The sequence below is a fragment of the Paroedura picta genome, chromosome 3 (assembly GCF_049243985.1).
Source record: "Paroedura picta isolate Pp20150507F chromosome 3, Ppicta_v3.0, whole genome shotgun sequence".
Taxonomy (NCBI): Eukaryota; Metazoa; Chordata; class Lepidosauria; order Squamata; family Gekkonidae; genus Paroedura; species Paroedura picta.
In genome coordinates, this window is record NC_135371.1 from 49,896,007 (window position 1) to 49,920,530 (window position 24,524).

A 24,524-nucleotide genomic window follows, 5' to 3' on the forward strand; every position below is an offset into this window, starting at 1 on the left:
CCTTCCTAATGCTGCGACCCTTTAATTCAGGTCTCAAGTTGTGGTGACCCCCCAACCATAAAATTATGCAAGTGTTCTTTCACAGAAATTAAACTGAAACCGACCAAGGGCATGAAGATCCATTGTTCATGATTGTATATAAATTGTTCCCCCCCCCCCGGGTTTCTCAGTTCAGTTCTGCCTCATGTCCCACCATGCCGATCTCGCTCTTGTCTGCTGCTCCAGACAGATGAATGCTCTATCTCAATCTACCCCACAAGGCTGTTGTGTAGATGGTGCCCCCCCAGCCAAGCTGCTTGCCCTGCCACGACCCCTGTGATAGGGTTGTTCAACCCCCAATGGGGTCCCGACCCCCAGGTTGAGAACCACTGGTCAAGAGGAATGGAGTTGTAAGCTCAGCTCCTGATTCTGAAAGTCCTGCCTGCGTTTATGACCTAGACACATCTGGGTCCTGAATTTTTTAATACATGGGGGAAAGTAGACTGCAGAAATTCAGTGGTACGGAAAAGATACTTTGTGCATGTTCAAAGTATTTTCTTACCAGATGGTGCCTGGAGGTTTTCCAGAATTATAGCTAATCTCTGGATTACAGAGATCAGTTTCCCTAGGCAGCTTTTAAGGGGAGTATGTCATTATATTTTGCTGTGGTTACACCTCCCCAAGCCTCATCCTTCCCAGGCTATACCCCAAATTTCCAGGAATTTTCCAACAAATAGATGGCAATTCTACCTAATGGATTCAGCCCCACTGTTGAAAACATACCCCTAAACTAAGGCTACTTTTTGCAGAGATTAATTAAGAGGAATTACAGGGGGTTAGTCATGTCAGTCTATTACAACAAATCTAAAAAGGGGTGCCATATTAATGGATAAGATTAGCAACTTATTTTATCAGGTGTATGAAGTGAATCCACAGGCAACAGATATAACTACATATATGTATACTGGGGGGGAGCACCGCAAACGGGTTCAAAAATCACAAAATGCAAGAGGTTTCGTTTGTGACATTTCTATGACAACACACACGAAAATACAGTTGTTGTTTACAACAGCTGCAATGACATCTGTTTAAACCCTAGTTAACACAATTCAATTTTCTGTTAAATTCTAATATAGCAATAATTTGTTCAGCAATTATCTATGTCAGTCGATCTACACTTTAGCCACCCAGGGAACCCCCTTTTAGATTTAAAAAGTAATTAAGTTCTTTCCTTTTTCTTCATCCATACAACCCCCTTCAAAGTAAATGGAAAGACATCTACTTCCATCCTCTAGTATTCTCAAAATAGTACCACAAGAACTGCATTGCTTATCACCTATACTTTATAATAAGAAGAGTTGGTTCTTATATGCCATTTTTCTCTACCTGAAGGAGTCTCAAAGCGGCTTACATTAGCCTTCCCTTTCCTCTCCCCACAACAGACACCATATGAGGTGGGTGAGGCTGAGAGAGCCCTGATATTAAGTTTAACAATGATTTTGTATGCTGCTCATAAGGTCAGATCTCAGAATGCAGCTGATTCTATATAAGCACAGCTTAAAGGAACTTGCTCAAGTTCTAATCAGTCTCATCCCTTGACTTTGTGATAGATGCAACATGAAACATCCTTATCGGTCAATACCTTCCAGGCAGAAAGCAGGTGAACAGGAGCAGGAAGGAGCCTGGTTAACCTTTCAAAGCTGCTTACAGAAATACTAGCACCAGTGTCAGACAACCCCTGAACTTCTGGTATTCAACTGAAAACTTGCTTGCATTTATTGTTAGAAAATGTAGAATGCGCTCTGTGTGTGTGCGTGTGCTAAAATATGTTGCACTGATAAACACCATGAAATCCAAATAAATTTCATACAAAAAATAGCTATGAAGACTGCAGACTTGGTGCCATTTAGCAAATTAACTTCTAGATTCTGATAACTATTTTCTAACTAGTGGTAATTTGAAAGACAGTCAACTGTAGGTGGTGATAGTTCTATGAACTGCTGACCTTTGAAAGAAGTAGAAGCTAAGTCTATCTCCTTCCCTCAAGGTGAAGGGACCCTGATCCTATTCCTTTCTCTGTGTTTATAAAGGATGTGTGAACCCCTAAGAAATTAACCTTGAGAAATATGACCTATGCTACAAATATATGCTAGTTTTTGCAGTGCCACAAAACCCCTTTTAGTAGAAAAAGAGCTATTGTAACACCCATTAAATGCATTCTTACATAAAGCTATGATCCCTTGCAATGAATTAATATGTTATTTTCAATGACCCTATATTGTTATGTTTAGGAACATGAGTTTATGTGGGTGATTGCTTGGGATACAAAGTACCTTGAACTGGCACTGTATATACAGATAGATGCACATTCTTCCATCACATCTAGCTTGGCCCTCAAGAACTAGGAAATCGATAAGAGTAGCCACCCTTGTAGGTACTACTTCAAGTTCCTAATATGTTATAAAATAAAAATAGAAAACCCACTCCTAGCAGATAAGAGATATTGTTCAAAAGATTCATCAAATCAAAAGCCTTACACAATAAGTTAAGTATTTGAGATAGATATATAGAGATATTCATAACAGATTAATGGTATGTATTTCATTTCCTCTTCTTACACATCTCAGTAATAGAGGAAATACCCTACAAATATTGGTATCTATATTTATATTAATTCATTAGCATTTATCTTTCTGAAATAGAGCAATTCATTGCTACCACAATAAAGAGATATATATTTTCCTAAAACCTAGGTGTATTGGGATTTATGCAGCCTGCATAAAAATTATGAAAGAGTGGTCTTTACCATTATTGTTCCTCCTGTTTGTGTTCTTAGAGGTCTTAGCACCTTCCGCTGGACAAGGAAATTGGGCAAAAAGAGAACAGGCGGAATTTCTGTAATTGCAGCCACAGCGAACGACCACTACAAGAAAAAACACAATTAGGATTTAGGGTATTCATATCACAACATGCAAAATAAAACACATGAATGTAAACAAATTAGATTACTACAAAAAGCACCAATGAGTTCCAGGAAAAAATGTTGGTGAGCAAATGAGAACAGCAGATTAAATGACTATATTATTCAATCTGTTATTGAGATCATTTATCTTCAAAAGAAAATAGCTTTTTGCCATTTCATCTTTTTTGTATTCCCATGTCCAACAGTGACCTAAGAACATTACATTTGAGGCATCAAAAACCCACCCTTTAAAAAACACATTTAATGGTGCTAAGCATTTAACTGTGCTTACTAAAACATTTTGAATATCATTCTTAGAATATAAAGCTCATACTAAACTACATATCTAACACAGCTATAGGCTAAATTCAGACATCATAATAAACCAGTTTATAAATCACAGTTTGATTAAACACTATTTTATTTTATTATAACATCCAAATGTAGGCTACTGCACTGTGATTTACGGATGACTGCTACTCTGAAATTCAGTTTGTACTTAACTGTGTTTGGTACTAGGATTTCTGAATTCACCCTCCTAGATGCAGAATTACAGAAAAATTAGGAAAACGTCTCATAATTCCAGTGGCAATCTGCTATCAATAATTCCCATGATATACTCTTCTTGGCCTCCATTCCACGAATTATCTTCTTCTCTAGTGGTAACTCATCAAGGAGGATTTTGTACTTCCAGCCGCTCCCAAACAGCAGCAACTAACTCGAGGTCATGAACCATAGGTCTATCTGGTAGACTAACTAGGGTTGCTACATGAAACTTTGGTTAATCAAGATGCTTAAATACAGGCTTAGCATAAACGACGAGAGCCTTAAATGTTCAGGGATGAGTTTTAATCAACAGTCTTTTAATAGATACATGTGCTAAGAATTGGTAAACCCAGGTGTCAGGGTGCCACTGTGCCAAGAAATTTCACTGTGGTGCCTAGTATTTTCAGCGGTTATTTTATTGTCTCTTCAGGAGAAGTAGAAACTTAACACCTGCATTTTCAGATATGGTTTGTCATTTCAGGGATGAGCCTTGGAAGTCTTCAGGTTCACATGTTTCTTCTCTCCTTTTCTTACATACAGCCTGCAAATTAATCATATCTGGTTTGCATTAAATCATGGGTATTTTTCTATGACTAAACAACAAACTATAGTTAAATTCCATTGTTTCTAAATTAAGATTACACTGTACACTTGTATCCTTATTTGGAAGGAAGAGAACAAATCGGAATTTGTAATTCACATGAAAAAACAAACCATGTTATGTCACAAGAATGATTTGTTTCAAGCTTTACAAAGAAGAATGAGCTGAAAGACTTCCAAGGCTCATACCACTGTTTGCATATGTATTTAGTGAATTATGCCATAGTTAAATTGAAAAATATTCTCATATAGATACTTGAAATTTAAATATACCCTTAGTTTGTTATGACTGGAGACAGATGAGCTGGAAACTAAAACTGCCTGTTTTAAGAGTTGGTTCAGTGGTTTATTCTGATGTATGAGTCACTCAAGCAATTGTATATATTTTCATCCATCTTTATGTTATCACAAATATGTTATTCCTTTCTACAAGCTAGAAATCATGACTTAAGAGTTTGTTCAAATTATGAACAACCTTTGGGTAGAGAAAAGCAGCATATAAGAACTCTTCTCTTTCTTCTTCTAGCAAAAAATCCAGTTGTAATTTAAAATACAACAGGCGCTAGCATTCCTTCCACCTCCTCCTGGGTAGGTCCGCCAAGGCATGGAGAGGCCAGGGGCAGGGGGAGCACTGGTGAGGACTCTCTCCCTCTCCCCCTGACCTGGGCAGGCTTACCAAGGCCTTTTTGGCGTAGGAGGAGCACTGATGGGGGTTGCAGCCTTCCCCCTCATGTGCCAGTAAGGTCAGGGCTCGCCTCACTTCCCTCCCAGCCCCGGTACCCGGTTGCAGTCCCAAGCCCTCCCCCTCTCCTCCAAGTTTGTGTTCGCTGGCTGTCTTACCTCTTACGGTGAGTCAAGTGCAGAAGGCTGGCAGTGGAGGGGGATGCAGCCAGGGGCTGGACAGCCTACCTGATAGGCCATTCATTGGACAGACTATCAATCAAGGGCATGACAGCCTGCTTGACAGGCCACTCATTGGACAGCCAATCAGATAGGAAATGAGTCCCAACTCCTCCCAACATCCCTTTCCCATTTTATTTATGGTACAGGTATCAAGACTACTAGCCATCATCACCTCCTCCATTAGCTTCACACCAGTCCTTCATTCCTAGAATTAATTTTTTCTACAAAATCTCCAAGGGATAAAACAGCATTTCTAATACTTCTTTAGCCCCTATCACGATTTGTTTACAAAACCATCATTACTAATAGCAACAACACAGAATACGCAGGCCTTCAGTTGCTACAGTTCATTGTTGCAGGTCCTACTACACTGCTATTCAAAGATTGGATAAAGGTAGAAAGGTATACTTAAAACCATTTCAAGATGTCTCCTGGTGTGATTTTTAAGGCACTGTGTTCAAATTCTGTTTAGAGAACAGAAAAAACAGTGTCTAATATGCAAAGCCTTCTACAGAGTCATAAGTGTGAAAAATAAAGAAAGCAAGTAAAGTAAGCACAGAAAAATGTTTAATGCCAGTAAATCTAGTTGAAAGAAACAGACTTTTTCAGTGCCTCATCTTAAAGCATCATATTATTTTTGGCAAAGATTTTAATACAAAAATAATTTAAATACCAAGGAACAGAATAACAACATTTAAGTATAGAGCAATGATGGATAATGACAATGAACTCAGTGCAGTTTGTAGCTAATGCAGGCTCTAACATTGGTCACCAGCAACTGCACAATTAAAATGACAACACAATGAATAACTAATCTGCATTTTATATTCATAGCACTTTCAAGTATATAGTCAAAGCGCAAAATGATTTCTAGAATACCTCTTCAAAGCTTTCCAGTATATGCTTCTGTAAGCAATACAAAAACAAAAAGTTGAAGAAAATATATTCAAACATTTTGAGTAATTTATCGCCACAGCTAACTTTCAAATTATGTATTGTGCAAAATAAACTTGAGTCTTGCACAGGTTTCCTGACAATATCGTGAATAGCACTGGGCAAAAATACTACAAGACTGCAAAATAAACAATAATGTATCAAAATCTTTTCTTTAATAATTAGTACAGCTCATTACAGAAGCACAATCTGCTATTTCGCATTACAAGTGAAAAACTAGCTACACACTCACATACGTTACTGGTCAATGACATACTCTATGAAACAATTCATTGGAGAAATCAGTCACAGCCATGACTTCTCCCATTAGCTAGAAAAAAGAAAAGGTGGGCCTATCTCTACTACATAAATTAAGTGGAAAACTTAATGCACATTCTGCCTTCTATCTATTCTAGAATACCTAGATACTTGCAAGAAACCAAGCAAGCAAGAAACCAAGCTGGGAATCCTAATTGGTATAGGTAGAACACTGAAATTCTGGATAAAATCCAGACTATATGGTAATCTTAGACAAGCAGCTCATGGTTTTCCTTAGGCCAGTATGTCTTCCTCTGCTGAATCTTGGCCTTGGTTGAGATCCAACACTGTTCTTTGGGGTCAGGGATCCTCAGCCAATTGGACCGTTTTTGCAATGGTGGTTTCATGCCAGGCTGCAGGCCGGAGTTTTAGTTGTGGCAGGTTGCCCCACCTCTTCCTGCACCCACATGGGGGAGTATTTGGGGCAATGTGCCTCATCTGCCCCCGATTTGTGCTCCTGCACGGGAGCTGGGGCAATGAAGTTCCCAGTGCATAAACGGTCTTGGTGGTAGCAGAATATAGGGCTCTTTTAGGGGTATAGGCAAGGAGGTGGTCTCTCAGGTACACTGATTGCGAATGGCTTTGAAGGTGATTACAAAAATCTTAAGCCTAATCTGGAATTCAACTGGGAGCCAGCAGAGTTGTTGGAGTGCTGGTCAGAAGTGTGCCCTCCATGGTGTAATTGCAGGAACCTAGCTGCAGCATTCTGGATCAGTTGAAGCTTCTAGATCAACATTAAGGGAAGGCCTGCAAAGACCAAGTTACAGAAGCCCAGTCTAGAGGTGACCGTTGTAGGTGTTGTGGGGCCAAATTAATAGTTTGGCTTGGCATAGAAAGTGCTACTATTGTGACCTGTGCATCCATGGAAAGGGAAGCATCAAGAATCACACCCAGGTTTCTGGCAGAGTAAGCTACTATTATCTGCACCTCATCCAGGTTGGGTAGGCGCACTTCCTCGTTTGGACCCTTCCTGCCCAACCACAGGACCTCTGTCTTTGAGAGGTTGAGCTTCAGACAACTCTGCTTAAGCCACCTTGTCACCACTTCCAGCCATCTGGCTAGGGATTCAGGAGGAGAGAATCAGGCTGCCATCCATCAGGAGGAAGAGCTGGGTATCATCTGTGCAGAAGGCATCCCAGCTGAGCAAGAGGGTGCACGAAGATGTTAAATAGGATTGCAGAGAGGACTGCTCCCTGTGGGACTCCATATGTGAGCTGGTGGCAGTTCGATACTCTTTCCTATAGCTACCCTCTGTCCACAACACTGGAGAAAGGAGGTCAGCCATCTGAGGGCTGTCCCCCATATCTTGGCGTCGGTGAAGCAGTGAGCTAAGAGCTTATGATCAACTGTGTCAAACGTTGCTGACAGATCTAATAGTACAAATAGAGCTGACCTGCCTCAATCCAGCTGGCAGCACAGGTTGTCCGTCAGGGCGATTAGCAGTTTCTACTATATCATCAGACCAGAAGCCTGACTGGAATGGGTCAAGGGCTGGAGTTTCCTCCAGGAATGTTGATATTTGATCCACAGCAGGCCTTTCAACCAACTAGCAATATGTAATAATACGAAGGTGGATGTGAAATTCTAGCAGTGATCTTCATTATGAAAACAGGGGAGTGATGTACTTTTAATATAGCATGAAGAACATGATAATTTTTGCTGTAGAATTCTAATATTTCTGGTCGGCCACTTCAGTCTCTCATTTCCGAGATCCCTGGAAACTGATCCAAGTTGTGTAGTGATGGCTGGAAATGATTGAGAAATAAAAATCTATGCATTACCACATTCTAAAACTTTTGTATTTTTAAAATTGGAAAATAGTTTTTAATACTGACCAACAAGCAAGAATTGGTGGATGAGGTGAAGGAGGTGGGGAATCTAGGGGGAAGTGACCATGTCCTCATAGAATTCCTTCTGAGATGGGGAGGCAAGGAAGCTTGTAGCCAGATGTGGATGTTGGATTTTCGTAGGGCAAACTTTAATAAACTCAGAGACATGATGAGTGTCATACTATGGACGAGAATGCTGGAAGGGAACGGAGCATGTGAAAGGTGGGCGCTACTCAAACAAGAGCTATTGCATGCTCAATCAATGACTATCCCAGAAAGAAGAAAACACTGCAGGAGCTCTAAGAAGCCTATTTGGATGAACAGAGAACTTCAAGAGGAACTAAGAAAGAAAAGGGAGATGTTCAGGAAATGGAGGGAAGGACAGAGCTCTAAAGAAGAGTACCTACAGGTTACTAGGCACTGTAGATCAATCATCAGAAAGGCCAAAGCTGAGAGTGAGCTGAGATTGGCCAGGGAAGCCCACTGTAACAAGAAAAGATTTTTCAGTTATGTGAGGAGCAAACGTAAAGAAAGGAGGCAATAGGCCCACTGTTGGGTGCGGATGGACAAACTCTAACGGAGGATGCAGAGAAAGCAGAAAGGCTCAGCGCCTATTTTACATCTGTTTTTTCCCACAGGTCAAAGGGTTTAGGCACATCTAGAGATGGCAGTAGCCAAAGGATAATGTCTGGGTGGCAGGTTGACATGGATAGAGAGGTTGTTGAGAGGCATTTAGCTGCACTGGATGAGTTCAAATCCCCTGGGCCAGATGAAATGCACCCGAGAGTGCGCAAAGAACTTTCCGGAGAACTTGCAGAACCCTTGTCCATCATCTTTGGGACCTCATTAAGGACTGGAGATGTCCCGGAGGACTGGAAGAGAGCAAACGTTATTCCGATCTTCAAGGGAAAGGGAGGAAGAATGTCCCGGGAAACTATAGACCAGTGAGTCTGACCTCTGTTGTGGGTAAGATAATGGAGCAGATATTAAAGGGAGCGATCTGCAAACATCTGGAGGACAATTTGGTGATCCAAGGAAGTCAGCATGGATTTGTCTCCAACAGGTCCTGTCAGACCAACCTGGTTTCCTTTTTTGACCAAGTGACAGGTTTGCTGGATCATGGAAATACGGTTGCTGTGCACAACAGTTGTTTCTAGAGCACTGAGCATTTTTACAGGCATTTCTAGAGCACTGAGGAGGAACTAACATTAATGAATGACAAACACAACATTGCACACTCATATTTCATTAAAGGCATAAAAAAAAAGCAAAATTGAGGGGAAAATTGGGTTCATGATTTATACCAACTATCAGAAAAAAATGGATTCTTCCCAATAAAAGGAAGGTGGAGAAGATGCATCAAAAGAAGAAAAAGAGTTGGTTTATATACCTCGCTTTTCACTACCCAGAGGAGTCTCAGGCTTACAATCGCATTCCCCTTCTTCTCCCCACAACAGATATGCTGTGAGGTAGGTGGGGATGAGAGTTGTGAAAGAACTGCTCTGTGAGAACAGCTCTATCAGGACTGTGACTATGCCAAGGTCACCCAGCTGGCTGCATGTGGAGAAGCGAGGAATCAAACACACCTCACCAGATTAGACGTCGGCACTCTTAACCACTATACCAAGCTGGCAAGAGTCACAGAACTGAAAAAATCAGACTTAGAAGCTAAAGAAGGACAGGCATAAGGAAAGAATATGCCACCATCCAATATCCACTATGGATATGACATTTTTTTTCCTCTATGTATTTTAGTTTGGGACTATTGAACCCCCCCCCCCAATAAATAAATAAACAAACAAACAAATAAACAAGATTTTAAAAAAACCTGGATTCCTATACTGGTAAAATATTGGGAACTGGGATTTTTCAAAAATCTCAAACCAAAAAACACTGGGAGGGGGGGAGAAGCAGCAAAGCCACCAAGAACAGCTGAGAGACAGCTCAACTTGGTCTCTTGGGCAGTCCCTCTAAAACGGACTGCCTACTAGCCTTTTAAAACCTGGCTAAAACATATGAATTTGATACGTTATGACTTAAAAAAAAAGTTTAACTATGAGATGTTATTTATATTTATTATTATTTTAAGCAGGGACAGGGATGGGCAAACCTTTACAAATATGGGACCAAGGAGTCAGTCCAGCCCAAGAATAGTTTATTTTAAAATATCTATAATATCATAACGGTCTTATCCTGAAAACTATAGACAGAATTATCACAGCCTCTCATATTGTCAATTGCAATATACATACATTATGCATTTCATAAAGATGCAAATTCTATTTAATACCCATACAGATTTTTCCAGTGAGTTCAATTACTTTGAGATTTGTCAAACCCAAGCTCTTGATTTTTTTCTGAACTGAAACACAGTATTTACTTGAACTCTTATTTAAAAGAGTACTTCATCTCCATGTGAAAATAAACCATCCCTTCTGGATAGGAAATGTCAGTGCTATAATTATAATTCACATATACTAAATCAAAAGAAAAATGTCCATCTGGCAATATATGGCTCACAAGTTAACTTTTATTACAGAGCAAATTCTTCTGAATTATAATTTACAAAACCAGTACAGCTTTCCAAAAACCCTTTTTTTGCTTAAACATACAGGTAAAAAACATCCAAAATTTTAATACTGTGCAAATCCATAGAAATCAACTGATTTCATTTGCCTACATGAAATCTCAATGTTTCCTATGAGGCTTCAATATGGAGATATCTATCAGATGCGTGTTTCACACTTTCAAATACAGATGGCATGCAGCATTGTAATAAAAGGCTGTCTCACCCTTGGGTATACTCTTTTGCCTTTCTGTTGTTTTGTATTCCACTGTTACTTGTGTTCCTTGATGTATAAAATCTCTCTTGTCAGCAGACTGAGTAATCCCCAAACAAATGTTCTTTTAAAATTACCTAACAATTGTTTATTAGTTTGAAGTTTAAAATTTCTAGTATAATATAGTATGTAGGAATTTTTATCTGTAATATTCTATTCCATGCCCCTTTAACCACCAAGCCTCAATACAATCCTGGCACTAGCCTTCAGACTAGAAAAATTCACTTTCTTAAGCCTTAGATCTAGTGAAGAAATTATTTGTAGAAACTGCCATTCTCCGTACACTAAATTAAATGTGTGCGTGCGTTTGTGCGCGCGCGTGTGTGTAAGAGTGAGAGAGAGAGAGAGAGAGAGAGAGAGAGAGAATGAATCAAAAATATAGTATCAAACTCAGTAAGAGATACAACACCTTTAATCGATTCAAGTAACGTCTTGTGTGGACAACTAAGAGATCTTGTTCAGTTGCTTCTTGAGCTCGTACTATCACGTCATCTGCAATGAGTTTTTCTTCTGAATGGAAAAAAGAAGAAAAATGGGCATCATTAACATGAAATGGCAATCTACCTTTCAACCTTACAAATACCAGCACCTGAGACTATCTAATATACACACTGAATAAATAGGTGTAATACTTCATATATTTATTAAGAAATGTACTCGTAAAGATAAAAAACTAAATTTTATGTTCAATTTAAAATTTATATTAGAAAATGTTAATGAAAAGGCAGAATATATGAAGCAAAATAAATGAATAAATGTCAACAGGCCTTCATATTCCAAACATAAATAGATGATTTTGACCCTCACACCATTAATTATTTACCTCAATTCGTTACTGTGATTTACTGCAAAATCCACAGCCAGGCATTAGTGTTTAATTCAATAAATCATTAGAGCAGAAAATGCCAAAACTCAAAGAACAATAATTACTTAGAGAGGTGTGATAATAAGAGAACATTTAGGATTAATTGGAACATTTAACATTGTCAGCCCCCTGTTGATATTTAATTTGCAGAAGCCTGGAAACAGCTATTACTGACACTTTCTATCAACAAGTACCTTATCTGAAACTGAAATGGGATACTTAAAATAATTTTTCAGAAACAAGACAGTATCATAAAACTGTTATTAACTCAAAGGAAATTAAACTTTAATTTTGTTCGTAGCAGTGTGGTCTGTTTTTACTAAACCGGTTTGTAGGTTTTTGAAAATATACTCAATAACCTGGGAGATATGATTGGCCAGTCAGAAAAACATGCAAAAATGGCATCTCTCTCAAACTCCCTCAGAGTCAGTATGACAAATTACCATCTGTACTCAGTCTTAGTTTATTGGTACAGTAGCTCACAGATCACTTTCAAATTTCTTTCTTCACTAAACAAATTCAATATGTTTTATTAATTCTCATTACTACTGTTTTTGTACTTGTCTGCAATTACTCTTCAGTTTGGTTAGTATGGAGACCAAGTTTCCCCTATATTATTAGCCTTTTAAGAGACCTGTGTGTAGGCATGTACACAGAAAAAAAATCTGGACTGTTTCAGATTCAGCCAGAATCGATTTGGGCTGAATCCAAATAACCAGACTGGATTCGAATCGAATCTAAATCATCAATCAAATCCCAAAAGTACTTTTTTTCCCCTCCTGTAAACATGCCTCTCCCTCCACCCTCCTTCCCAGGCAGCAGAGGGTCTTTGCTGCCTGCTCCTTGGTGCTCTCTCCCCCTTCACCTTCCTAGACAGTGCTTGAGAAGGCAAAGGAGGGGTAGCATTCAAGGGATGTACCAAATAACTGATCATGACAGGTCAGCTTTTTAGCGCGCCCCCTTCCCCCCCCCCTCCAGCCCCTTCCTTTAAACTGGTTGAATTGTGGCCAAATCATGATTCAGATACTGCTGACTGAGTCAGTTTAAAGTATAGGGATGAGCAATTTGGTTCCGCATCAGCATTGATTCTGGTACTTTTTGGCTTATCCAAACTGAATCGCCCATCTCTACCTATGTGTTTTGTCTGATAATTAACTGTTTTTTATGTTTTCAGTTGGAGGTTAATGTTTTCCCTTCCTCCCAGAAGACTAAAAATACAACCAAAAACAAACTCCACTCAGCAACTATGTTTACATCAGACTGTTTCTTTTTGTCAGGTACATCTATTTGGGGTGGGGGATGAGGAAATTAACAAATATTAATTTCACAGCTTATTAGTTTCTCTTATTAAGTGTGGGATCCTAAACAATTGTTCAAATCTGGCTTTGACTCTACAAATAAATTAACAGATAAGCTCATACACATGACAAACTAGTAATCAGTGTGTATTAGCACAAATTTAACTGTATCAATATTCTGCTTTAAAAACCCTTTGCGTGTAGAACTTGGTGATCCTTCCTATAGAAGACTGCAAACTTCTTGATGCTAAGAAGCAGACAGAAACAGATTTGGGGTTAGAGCTATCATGTGCCTACTGGGTTGGATGCCAGACCTCCAGTGGCTGGCTGGAGAAAGATTTTTTTTTAAGTGGCCAGCAGCAATAGCATGATATCATTTCCAGGAAAACTCCAAAAAGACATTGAGTCTCTCTAGGAATTGCCTCAGAGCTTTCAGCCACTGCCAAAAAAGGCTGATGTCACTTCTGGGGAAAACCCCATCTCCACAGCACCTGGCCTCCCACTGCCAGGCAACCCTATTTGGGACTATGTTCTAGAAATAGATACAGAACCTATCTGATTATACTACTGTAATTACACTGCAGAATAAAGAAAACATATGCTTTTCACACTCTCCGAAGGAGAAAGAACTGCAGATGCAAGTAACAAAAACCACTCAGCTAGCAATGAAAACTAGAGATTCCTTATACATTCAGGACTACTGAAATGGCTTCCTTTTCAAATACAGTATTGGTCACTTAACTACTTTCTTCCCAGGAGGTACTCAAGCACACTTATTAGGGCAAGAAAGCATTTACTTTTGAACTGCATTTTTATGGACTCCTAGTTAACAGAAATCTGTACTGAACTAAACACTTTTCCATTCTAATAGATTGTCATGGTGGAATGGATATGATGTGTTTAGAAGCCAATGTAAAACACTTCTTGTTTCTGTTGACACATCATACATACATGAAATGATTAAGAACAAAGTATAGATGGGGTTTCATTTTTTTACATGGGCAGTCTGGATTCCTGTTGTTTCTTCCCTACTGCTTGTAATTGCACAATGCTACTTCTATAAAGATGTCGGTTTTATTTCCACTTTCCCATCCTTCTTTTGATTTCCTAGATTCATGCCAAATGTATTTTATTTAAGAGCTTTACACTGAGGCATACAAACCACTGCAACTCTAATACTCTGTTGCACTTCCCAAAAGAAAACTGATGAGAAAAGAAATCACAGGATTGGAGCCGGGCCCATAACTCTGAACAAAACTGCCAGCACAGTGCAAACAAAGTCCCAGAATTCTGATAGTTGTACTAACTTTTTTTCATAGCACATGATACTATGGAACAGCCATCATGCCTATCACACCAAGAAACAGAAACTACGCATTACACTTGAAGAATAATAGCATTTTCATGACTGGAGGGAGGACCTTCAGCTTCTGAACAATCCCCAATCCATGCCTAAATAACAAGAAGATGATGGTGTGCCAAGAGTATCACAGCAGTAACCAGAAATGTTGTTTGCACACTATGATTTTATAGCTGTAGTTTTTAATCTTCTTTTATATTTTGTGAGCTCCTTTGGGGATGCCTACCATGTAAGAGTTATACAAAACAACAAAATCCACTGTGTAGAGACAACACAACAAGAATTGGTACAATATAAAGAAAAGCTTTATCAAATGCTTTGAAAGCACAAACAATTCATAGAAATACTGCAAACATATATTACAAGCTATAGGAATGCCACTGGAAATTCCAAATCCAAACGAGGATCCGGTAAATTCTTCATTAGCCCTCCAGGTAATATTTATATCCTAATGAATTCCTTCATAGTTTAATTGCAGAGTGACAACTGTTTATTATTAGAGGAGCATCCACCCTAGGTTGCACATTCCTTACAGTCTTCTATAGTTTCATTAGTTTACACAGTGGATTTTGTTCTTTTGTATAACTACTATACACTGTGTATCCCATTTTGTATTTTTGGGCTTTTATCATTTAAGAGTTGCATATAAATTTGCTGAATAAAAATATAAAATTATTGCCAAATACCACCCCCAATTATTTTCAGATATATACATATCACAAATCAGCACTAAAACTATTACCTAAGAAAGTACTATTTTTATTTCTGTTAGTTTGTACTGACAATTATTTCAGACAAACCAGATCTGAACAACAGAGATTATACTGCTGTGACATTTGATAGTAACCTTTATGTATTATTTTATTTATTTTATTAATACTAGAAATTAAGCCCACTGTAGAAGAAAGACAGTGGGCGCTAGAGAATGGGGAGGCAGACTGTAGGAAAAGCAGAGGAAAGGAGGTATGGAAGGGAGAAAGGGCAAGGGGTGGTTGAAAGGATGGGTAGAAGTGAAAAACAAAGGAAGTAAAGGAGAAAGACAGGAAGCAAGTGAGAGGGAGAGAGAAAGAGACAGGAAGGAGATGGAGAAATAGAGGAAGTCAGGAAGTAAGAAAGGAAGGCAAGCAGAGAGATAGGTGAAATGGGAGGGGAAATGGTGTGTGTGAAGGGTGGGGGGGAAATCGCAAAGGGGCGAATCGGGAGGGGAGGTGGTGAAGAAAAAAGGGGGGGGTAGAGAGGAGTGTGTCCGTGGATGTGTGGGTGGGGAAAGGGGTGGGAGAGCACGGTGGGTGGGTGGCTGCGTGTGTCTGTGGGGGCAGGAAAGCGATGGTGGGGCGATCATGCAGGGGGGTGGCCAGGGGGTGTTGGCTGGTGTGTGTGTGCGTCTCTGGGGGCAGGGAAGCGGCGGCGACATGAAGGGGGGGCAGCCAGGGGGGGTTTGTGTGTGTGTGTCTCTGTGTGGGCGGGGAAGTGGTGGCGGGGCGATTGTGCAGGGGGGTGGCCAGGGGGGTTGGTGGCTAGAGGGGGTTGGCTGGTGTACGTGTGTGTGTACGTGTGTGTGTGTGTGTGTGTGCACGCGCGAGCGTCTGTGGGGGCGGGGAAACGGCGGCGGCGCGAGGGGGGCTTTGTGTGTGTGTGTTTTTGTCTGTGGGGGCGGGGGGCGGCGGGGGGCTGCGGGGCGATTGCGGGGGGGCGGTCAGGGGGGTTGGCTGGTGAATGTGTGTGTGTGTGTGTCTGAGCGCGGGGAAGCAGCGGCGGCACGATGGGGGGGCAACCAGGGGGGTTGTGTGTGTATGGGCGAGGGGAAGCCAGCGGGAGTACTCACCGTCGGGGAAGGCTGCTTCTCCTTGTGTGCAGTGAGTCCCCGGCCAGGTAAGGCGAGGCTGGGCCAAGTGGCCAATGGGGAGCCGGGCTTTGCGCCCTGGAGTGACACGCTTCATGGCTCCTGATTGAGCCCTCCGAGTTTTTATCCCGGACAGAGCCCGCCCTTTCTCCTCCCCCTTAGGGCTTACTCTTTTATTTATTCCGCTCTGCAGGAGTGGTTAAAGATAGACCACTACTCTCCACAAGCAGGCTCAGGCATAGCCAGTTGATCCACATAGCATGTGTAGGACTAAGCAGTTTAAAATAACAGCTTTCAACTTAAAAGCACACTAAAATAGGGTTAAAGTTCTTAATTAAAAGCTTATGTAAGCGGAAACATACTTTGTATCCGTTCTGTTGCTGTTAACCACCCCAAGCCTTTCCCTAGGGAGGTGCAGCCAATAAATCAAAATAAGAATAACAATAATATTTGCATGGGGAAAATGGAGCAGTGTAGGTGCCAGGCAAGCCTCAAGGGAAAGGATAGTCCATAAATAAGGTGCTACTACTGAAGCCAAAGGAACACAGAGCAGGGCTTGTGAAGCAGAACTTAAACTGGTGGGCTGGATTATAGGGGAGAAGGCTACCTCAATCCCAACATTTTTAGTAGTTTAAAGGTTTAAACTTTGATTTTTTTCCAGAAAACAAATGGGCAGCCAGTGCAGATGTTTCCACAACAGGTGATACACTCTCTTGTAATTTGCACCTGACTGCTGCATTTTTTGAGAAGCTGAAGTTTTCAGACCATTGTCAAAGGTAGCCCTATATAGCATAGCATACATTACAATAATGTTTTTTTTAGAAATGACCATAGCTGGCATATCAGCTGAAGCTAATAACATCTATTAAGTACCACAGAGGAGATCTGGGTCACCAGGTGTAGGCCAGAAACTAGCAGTATTTCCAAACCAGAGGCCTGTGCCTTTGAGGGAGTGTAACCCCAAGCAGCACTGGTCACTGATCCATACCAGCTAAATCCTGACTGGATTAAGCTTCAGTATATTAGCACTCATCTATCCTATTACCATCTGCAGGTACCTGTTAAAGACTTCCACAAATTCCACCTGATTTGGATGATAAAAAAGTAGAGCAGGTCATCCACATATTGCAGACACCTGACTTCAAATCCCCTAATGATCTTTCCCAGAGGATTCACATAGATAAATAGCATAAGGGCCAAGATAGAACCATGCAAGACCACAAGCATAAATGCCACAAGATCAAGCAGCTGTCCCCTAGCATCACTTTCTAAAATTGGACAGTCAAGGAAGAATAGAAACACCAAAATACAACACTCCCAACTCTGTCATCTCTCCAGAAGGTTTCCATTCCAAACCTACATCTGAATCCAGATTTAAATGAGCCTAGATAAACTGTCTTCTCCAAAACCACCTGAAGCTACATCGCCACCACCTGCTCAAGCTCCATGTTCAAAAGGTAAACCAATGTTTAATCTAGCAGTTACCTATAAAAGTCATTATCTTAAACAGAAATGCATGTATCCAATACATAAATGCACACATTGTCTATAGCAGTGGTCCCCAACCTTTCTGAGGCTGGGGACCAGCATGGCAGTGGGCCGCGCCCGCGCATGCGCAGGCCACGCCCGCGCATCGCGCGAATGCATCAGGCGCGGCTGAAATCACGCACTTTCGGCCGCACATGGCACATTCGCGCGTGCGCGATGCGCGGCCCTGATTCCCTCTCCCCGCCCTCCCGCAGTAAGAAGCTTCCCCGGCCGCAAGCTTGCGGCCTGGGAAGTTTTTTACTGCGGGGGGCGGGGAGAGGGAGCCACGGCCCGGCGCCATGGCCTTCACGGCCCGGCATCAGGCCGCGGCCCGCAGGTTGGGGCCCACTGGTCTATAGTATAATAGAAGAGTTGGTTCTTATTTGCCGCTTTTCTCTACCCAAAGGAGTCTCAAAGCAACTTACATTCTCCTTCCCTTTCCTGTCCTCGTAACAGATACCCTGTGAAGTACGTGAGGCTGAGAGAGCCCTGATATTACTGCTCATTCAGAACAGCTTTATCTGTGCTGTGGCGAGCCCAAGGTCACCTAGCTAGTTGCATGTGGGAGAGCTTGGAATCAAATCTGGCTCTCCAGATTAGAAATCTGCACTCCTAACCACTACACCAAGCTTTCCTATATACTAGGAAAGTATATATTGTACATTAAGCAGAACTGCATACAAATTATTCAACCAACATATAATCAGAAAAATAATTATTTTCATATGACTAAAAATACCATGCATATAAAATGGTTTCTTGCAAATAAAAATAAATATTGCACAGTATTTGTTCTTGCTCTTACTTTACCTTTCAAGAAATTTATTACTTTTCCCCATTTCCCAGCATCGAACGGATGTAGTTTTTCCAAGCCCATAAATGTTATGTTGTAATCTGGAGAATACACAATGGGCCAGCATGTTGGAGGGATATCATGATATAGTTCTGTCTTGTGAGGCCTTACAGAAAAGACAACAACATTATTACAGGTGCAAAATAAATGATTTAGGAAAATATATCATAAATGCTTCACAATTACAAGATAATTTAATTAGGAATTCAGACAAATCTTTATTTGTAGTTTGCTTTCGTAATTTTTGTTTTTTACCTTCAGAATATCATACCTGGAAAAAAAATGTACATAAAAGGAAAAAGAGAAAACAGCCAGCAAAGGGGTGGGGAGGATAATGGGAGGAAATAAAGAAAAAAATGTGTCAATTTCCTTAAAAATAAGTATCCTGAGATACTGTCATTTTCTACACCAAAGGTTTTCTGTGGTAATATTTTTTCTGAAGTATTAGTCATATCCTAATTTCCTTTTGTAAGTGATACTTCAACAACCCATCAGCATTTGCAGCAATTTCTGTAACCTCATTTCATAAGCTTCCAGCAGTGTTCCAGAAAATGAGAATCTAGTTCATTTATTTACAGGTCTAGGGAATCCTAATAGGATGCCAGCTTGTGTTCTTTATTTTGGATAAACAGCTAACTGAATATAATGTAGACCTTGGCTATGTTGTTGAATATGAGAAAGTATTTATTTATGCTCAGATAATAGTTCGTACAGCTGATTTCCCTTACGGTCCCTTTTTCCATTCCAACTGTTTAGACATTGTTATGTGAAATATAATGTAAAGTTTTAAGGCTCATATTATCTGCCATGATCCAACCTTACATAAATAACAAGGCTAACAGTCGGCACAGCCTCACTTAAGGACCGGAATGCATAGCTTTGGCAGTGCAGAGCCATTTAATACTGCTGGCAGGAGCAACCCGAGTATGAGTGACTACAGAGTGTAGTACCATCATGGCATATGTAGCCTGACCAGCTCTGATACTGGCACAGCCTCATTGTTATTGCTTCCATTACCATGATGCAGGGCCAAATACCTTACTTACCTCTAAATATCCCAGGACTTTGAATGACATTATTAAATGAGGTGGTAGGTGTATTGGATCACAGCACAAATGACCATTCACAATCAAAATGATAATAAATGTTATCAAAACCAAATGAATACAAGCTTTCATATCCAAATATTTCTATGAAATTATTTGATGTCAAATATTTATATTTGAATTGTAGTTTCTGAATAACAGCTTTTTCTTTCATTTAATAAAATAAACTTCAATACGTTACCATTATACACTAAAAAGGCAAGAATTCTAATATCACTTTCATCATGTTCAGTACCATGAAGGAAAATACGTTTTATGTAAATGTGTTGTTATTTTGTAAAGGCCTATCGCCATGTACAAATAAATGTATTTCAATCATATATTTTATGTAGTCACATTCATTCCAGAAACTAAAGAATTAACTTCTTTCATATATCCATTGCCTACACACTCTGCATTTTTAATTTAGGATGCTGTAACCCGCCAAGAGCCACATGGGAGTGGCGGGAAATAAATCTAATAATAATAATAATAATAATAATAATAATAATAATAATAATAATAATAATAATAATATCATCTCTAACCGCTCATGCGGAGCAGATTAAATAAAGGAGTAAGGGCTAAAGGGGAGGAGATAGGGCGGGCTCTGTTCGGGATAAAAACTCAGAGGGCCCAATCAGGAATTGCGAAGCGGCTCCTGATTGGGCCCTCCGAGTGTCACTCGAGGGCCAAGCAGCCAATGGAGAGCCGCGCGAAGCACAGCTCCCCATTGGCTGGTTGGCCCAGCCCGGCCTCGCCTGGGCTGGCCGGAGAGTCACCACTCAGAGGAAGACGCCTTCCCCAGTGGTAAGGCCACTAAGCCCGCCACCCCTGTTCTGAGACTTCTGCCGGGCCCTGGGGCAGCCTCGCCTGCCCCTAGGCCTGGCAGTAGGCTGAAAAGCCTGCCGCCGCTGTCTGGAGACTTCTGCCGGGCCCTGGGGCAGCCTCGCCTGCCCCTGGGCCCAGCAGAAGGCCACTAAGCCCACCGCCCCGTCCCAAGCCTTCTGCTGGTCCCTGGGGCAGCCTCGCCTGCCCCTGGGCCCGGCAGTAGGCCGAAAAGCCTGCCGCTACCATCCGGAGCCTTCTGCCGGGCCCTGGGGCAGCCTCACCTGACCCTGGGCCCAGCAGAAGGCCGCAAAGTCCCCTTTCAGGCCACCTACCTTACTTTGTCCCTGCCTTCCTCGCAGCATTCCCTTTATCCTTCCCTTCCTCCCAGCATTCCCTTTGTCCTTCCCTTCCTTCCTTCCTCCCTCTCTCCCGTCTGCCTCTTTCTCGCTACCTGTTTCTCTCCCTCTTCTTCTGTCTCTATCTTCCTCCCTTTCTTTCTGTCTGTCTCTCTTTCTCCTTTTCCTCCTTCCTTCGCCCCATCCCTCCACCATGCTAGGGCCCGCTGTATTTTGGCCACAGCGGGCTTAATATCTCATAGGCTATATTGTACATTAGAGTTGATTTAACTGGGTGGTTGATTTAACATTGTTTCTAAACATTGGTTCTAAATTGTTTAATTCTTAACTAATTGTCATAAACAAATTTATAAATGTTCAAAATGACAAAAACAGTACTGTGCCTTAAAGTCCAGAAGAGTCTTCTGTTGCTTAATGTGTTCAAGTCAGAAGTATAGTATCATCTCACAATTGCTGTATAAACACTAATAATATTTTTCACTGAATTAAAAGGAGGCTATTTTTTCATACTAGGAAAAGTGCTTCTGTTTGTCTAATCCAGCTATTACTTGTGACAACAACCTATTATTGTCAGAAAATGAGAAAAAACTTAATAAGAATGTTTAAGGTCTCCAACGTGACTGAAAATTATTTTCTTTGAATAACCATGAATGAAGCAGAGACAGATTACAGATTTAAATTAACCAATGATGAGATACAACCTTGTACAAAAAGGTATTTTATTTACACAATGGGAACTAAACCTAGAAAAACTAAACAAAAGCAGCAGAAAGCTAATTTTTTCGCATACCACAAAAGAAGCTATGTTTGATGATTTCCTGTTTAAACAAGAGATTTGTGAATATTGGACATGTTAAAGTTTTAAGAAAAGAGGTAGGAGTGCAGGGGGCACAATCAAGGTGTGCTACATGTTAAGCTGCTACCCTGAACCAGTAAATCAACAGTAATGCATACTTGTGGCAGCCAACAAACAGCCTAGACCACCTGCTAAGCCAAAAACTGTGCAGCCTCAGGAAGCCAATAGGGCTGAAAGCTTATAGAGGCATTGAACATGTTAATAAGGTAACACAAGGGCAGCAAGGGACCAGGCAAGCTGCCTCTGAACACTGCAGGGGGAATCAAAATTAGCTGCAGCAGTGAGGTTAGCTGGAAGAGGGTCCAACACGCGTATATTTGCAGATATCATGCCAATCACCAAACCTCAGATCTCTCAATGTTTCTGTTTTTTCCTGCTCTCCTAGTGTTTCTGTTTTCATTTGTTAATAGCTATGGGGAATGAGATCCTGCTGGGTCAGTGGAGGGGAGTTTGAATCTCTTCCCCCAGTTTTCCTGAACTAAATTCATCTCCCATGCAGGAAACACAAATGGCAGTTTCAAGGAGTAGTTTAGAATGATGAAACAACATGGGTGGAATGATTAACATCCTCCCAGTATTGCTGTCTTGAGAGAGAGAGAGAGAGAGAGAGAGAGAGAGAGAGAGAACGAACTACTTTCAAATAAAGCTGTCACAGCTCCTGAGAGAGGAATACGGCGGCTCATTTCTGGTTATGAGGGAAACAAACCCATAATGTGGGAGGAAGAATGCTTGCAATTTAGATGTGTCAGGATGAAGAGGAATGTTGACTTAGATGTTCATGGTGTGAATGCATATGGGATACTTGTGATGTGAATAAATGTGTATGGGAAGTGAAAGGACTCAGGAGAATGTGTTATAATTCCACTGTGTTTAGGATGGGATAAATACAGAACATATGGTTCAGGATATTTGTTGTGTGAAGAAAAAGGGAAGTTTGCAGTATATGCTGTGTGGGATAACTGTCTATAAAGGGATAACTGAATTGGAGATTCGGTTTGTGATAAACTGAACTTGGTTGGGTTTCAAGAATTTTAGTTTTTAAGAGCTGTTTTCTTATAACACCCCCCTTCACTATCTGAAGGAATCGCAAAGCAGCTTACAAACATCTTTCCCTTCTTCTCCCCACAACAGACACCCTGTGAGGTAGGTGGGGCTGAGAGAGCTCTAAGAGAAAATGCTCTGCGAGAACAGCTCTAAGAGAACTGAGATTGGCCCAAAGTCACCCAATAGGCTGATGTGAAAGAATGGGGAATCAAACTCAGTTCTTCAGATTAGAGTCCACCACTCTTAACCATTACACCATGCTGTCTCTTTCCATTTTACAAAATAATGCTAGTCTAATATTCCTCAGATGCTCAGCTAGCTCCCTGTTCAAACCCTAAAATAGCTCCAGACAAAAGTTTCTCAGTTAGGTTGCTGACATACTCAGAGAACTTTGGGGAAATTTCAAACATGCCAAACACATGATCTTTAATCAGCTTCACTGAAACAATGCTAGTTTGTTTGTGGGCACATTAATGTCTAAAGGCTCTCACCACTGTATTGTACTACCATTGCGCACACTTCTGATGTAAAGTTCTTTCCTCCTGTGTGTATGTCAATATAATACTACTTTTATTAAGCTGTACAGGGTGGGTTTTTTGGGGGGGAGGGAGGGTTATATGCAGATACAGCTGAGCCTGTTTAGTTCTATCCAAAGTAATTCCACTTCTACAAGAATCTTTACTCATATAGATTCTTCCATCTGTTACAAATGCACTGGTATCAATTCCCTGGTGTCTGTTTCTACTTTATGGTGTCCTCCAAGCTTTTCACTATTATCTTATCTAGATAGATGACACACCAACATGACTAAATATATCATCCTCTCCCCTACCGTACCAGCAATTCATGTTTTGAAGATGACAGGCTATAGCCTTATATTCTGCTTTGTCACACGTTAAGCAACAACTGTGATGCATAACTTTTCTAGACCTTTCAGTTTATGAAGAATGAGGTATGTCTTGTTCTTGGCATAATTTGGCAATAGGAGCACTTTCTATTCATTTAGGGCAGCTGTCCCCAACCCCTGGTCCGGAGACCAGTACCAGTCCATAGATCAGTCGGTACTGGGCCGCAAGTCCTCCTTGTCCTCCTCCCCGGCTGCTGCCTTGGGGGCTGCTCTGCCACCGGCTCCCTTTTGGTGCTCTCCGGTGGCCGCCATGGCTGTGCTCCCCCTCTGCATGGCACTGCGAAGCTGCTGCTGGCAGAGCCCCCCAGTGGACAGCGGGAAGCAAGTGGAGCAGGGGCTCAGGCAGAGGTGACATCTCTTGGCAAAAGACTACACCCCCCCCCCCGGGCCTCAGTAAAATTGTCAAGCGTTGACCGGTCCCTGGTGATAAAAAGGTTGGGGACCACTGATCTAGGGTATTATGAGGTGCAAAAAGGCCATTCAAGGCAGCCTTCTGCTATATTATTAACGGATCCATTTACTTGCTCTAGGTAGTCAATTTTAAACTTCCTGTGGCTGTCTGCCCATCTCACATGCATCCCATTTGTCATAGCTACTTCAGGTCTGAACACTTACAGTATCCTTATCACAAGTTCCCCACAGATTCTCACCACTGCTTTAACTGCTGCTCTTATATTTCAATCACTTTTACATCTGAGGGCCCAGGTGATAAAGCTGACATGACACTGGAGCATCTGTTTATAGACAGACTTCCTGCCTACTTGTCTACTTTGTTAAGGAATAACACAG

General features: G+C 41.2%; 1 protein-coding gene across 4 annotated transcripts in view; it reads right to left on the reverse strand.

Moving 5' to 3' along the window:
* HDAC11 (histone deacetylase 11) overlaps positions 1-24,524 on the reverse strand; it is a 65,706-nt gene that overhangs the window by 37,645 nt on the left and 3,537 nt on the right. For 3 of the 4 annotated variants that reach the window (XM_077325600.1, XM_077325603.1, XM_077325602.1), the window contains exons 2-5: positions 18,614-18,762; positions 11,320-11,420; positions 5,870-5,896; positions 2,786-2,902 (exon numbers count right to left, since the gene is read on the reverse strand). In XM_077325600.1, coding sequence (XP_077181715.1) covers positions 2,786-2,902; positions 5,870-5,896; positions 11,320-11,420; positions 18,614-18,762 — 394 coding nt within the window. The remainder of the gene's footprint in view (positions 1-2,785; positions 2,903-5,869; positions 5,897-11,319; positions 11,421-18,613; positions 18,763-24,524) is intronic. The other variant, XM_077325601.1, reaches the window with a different exon arrangement.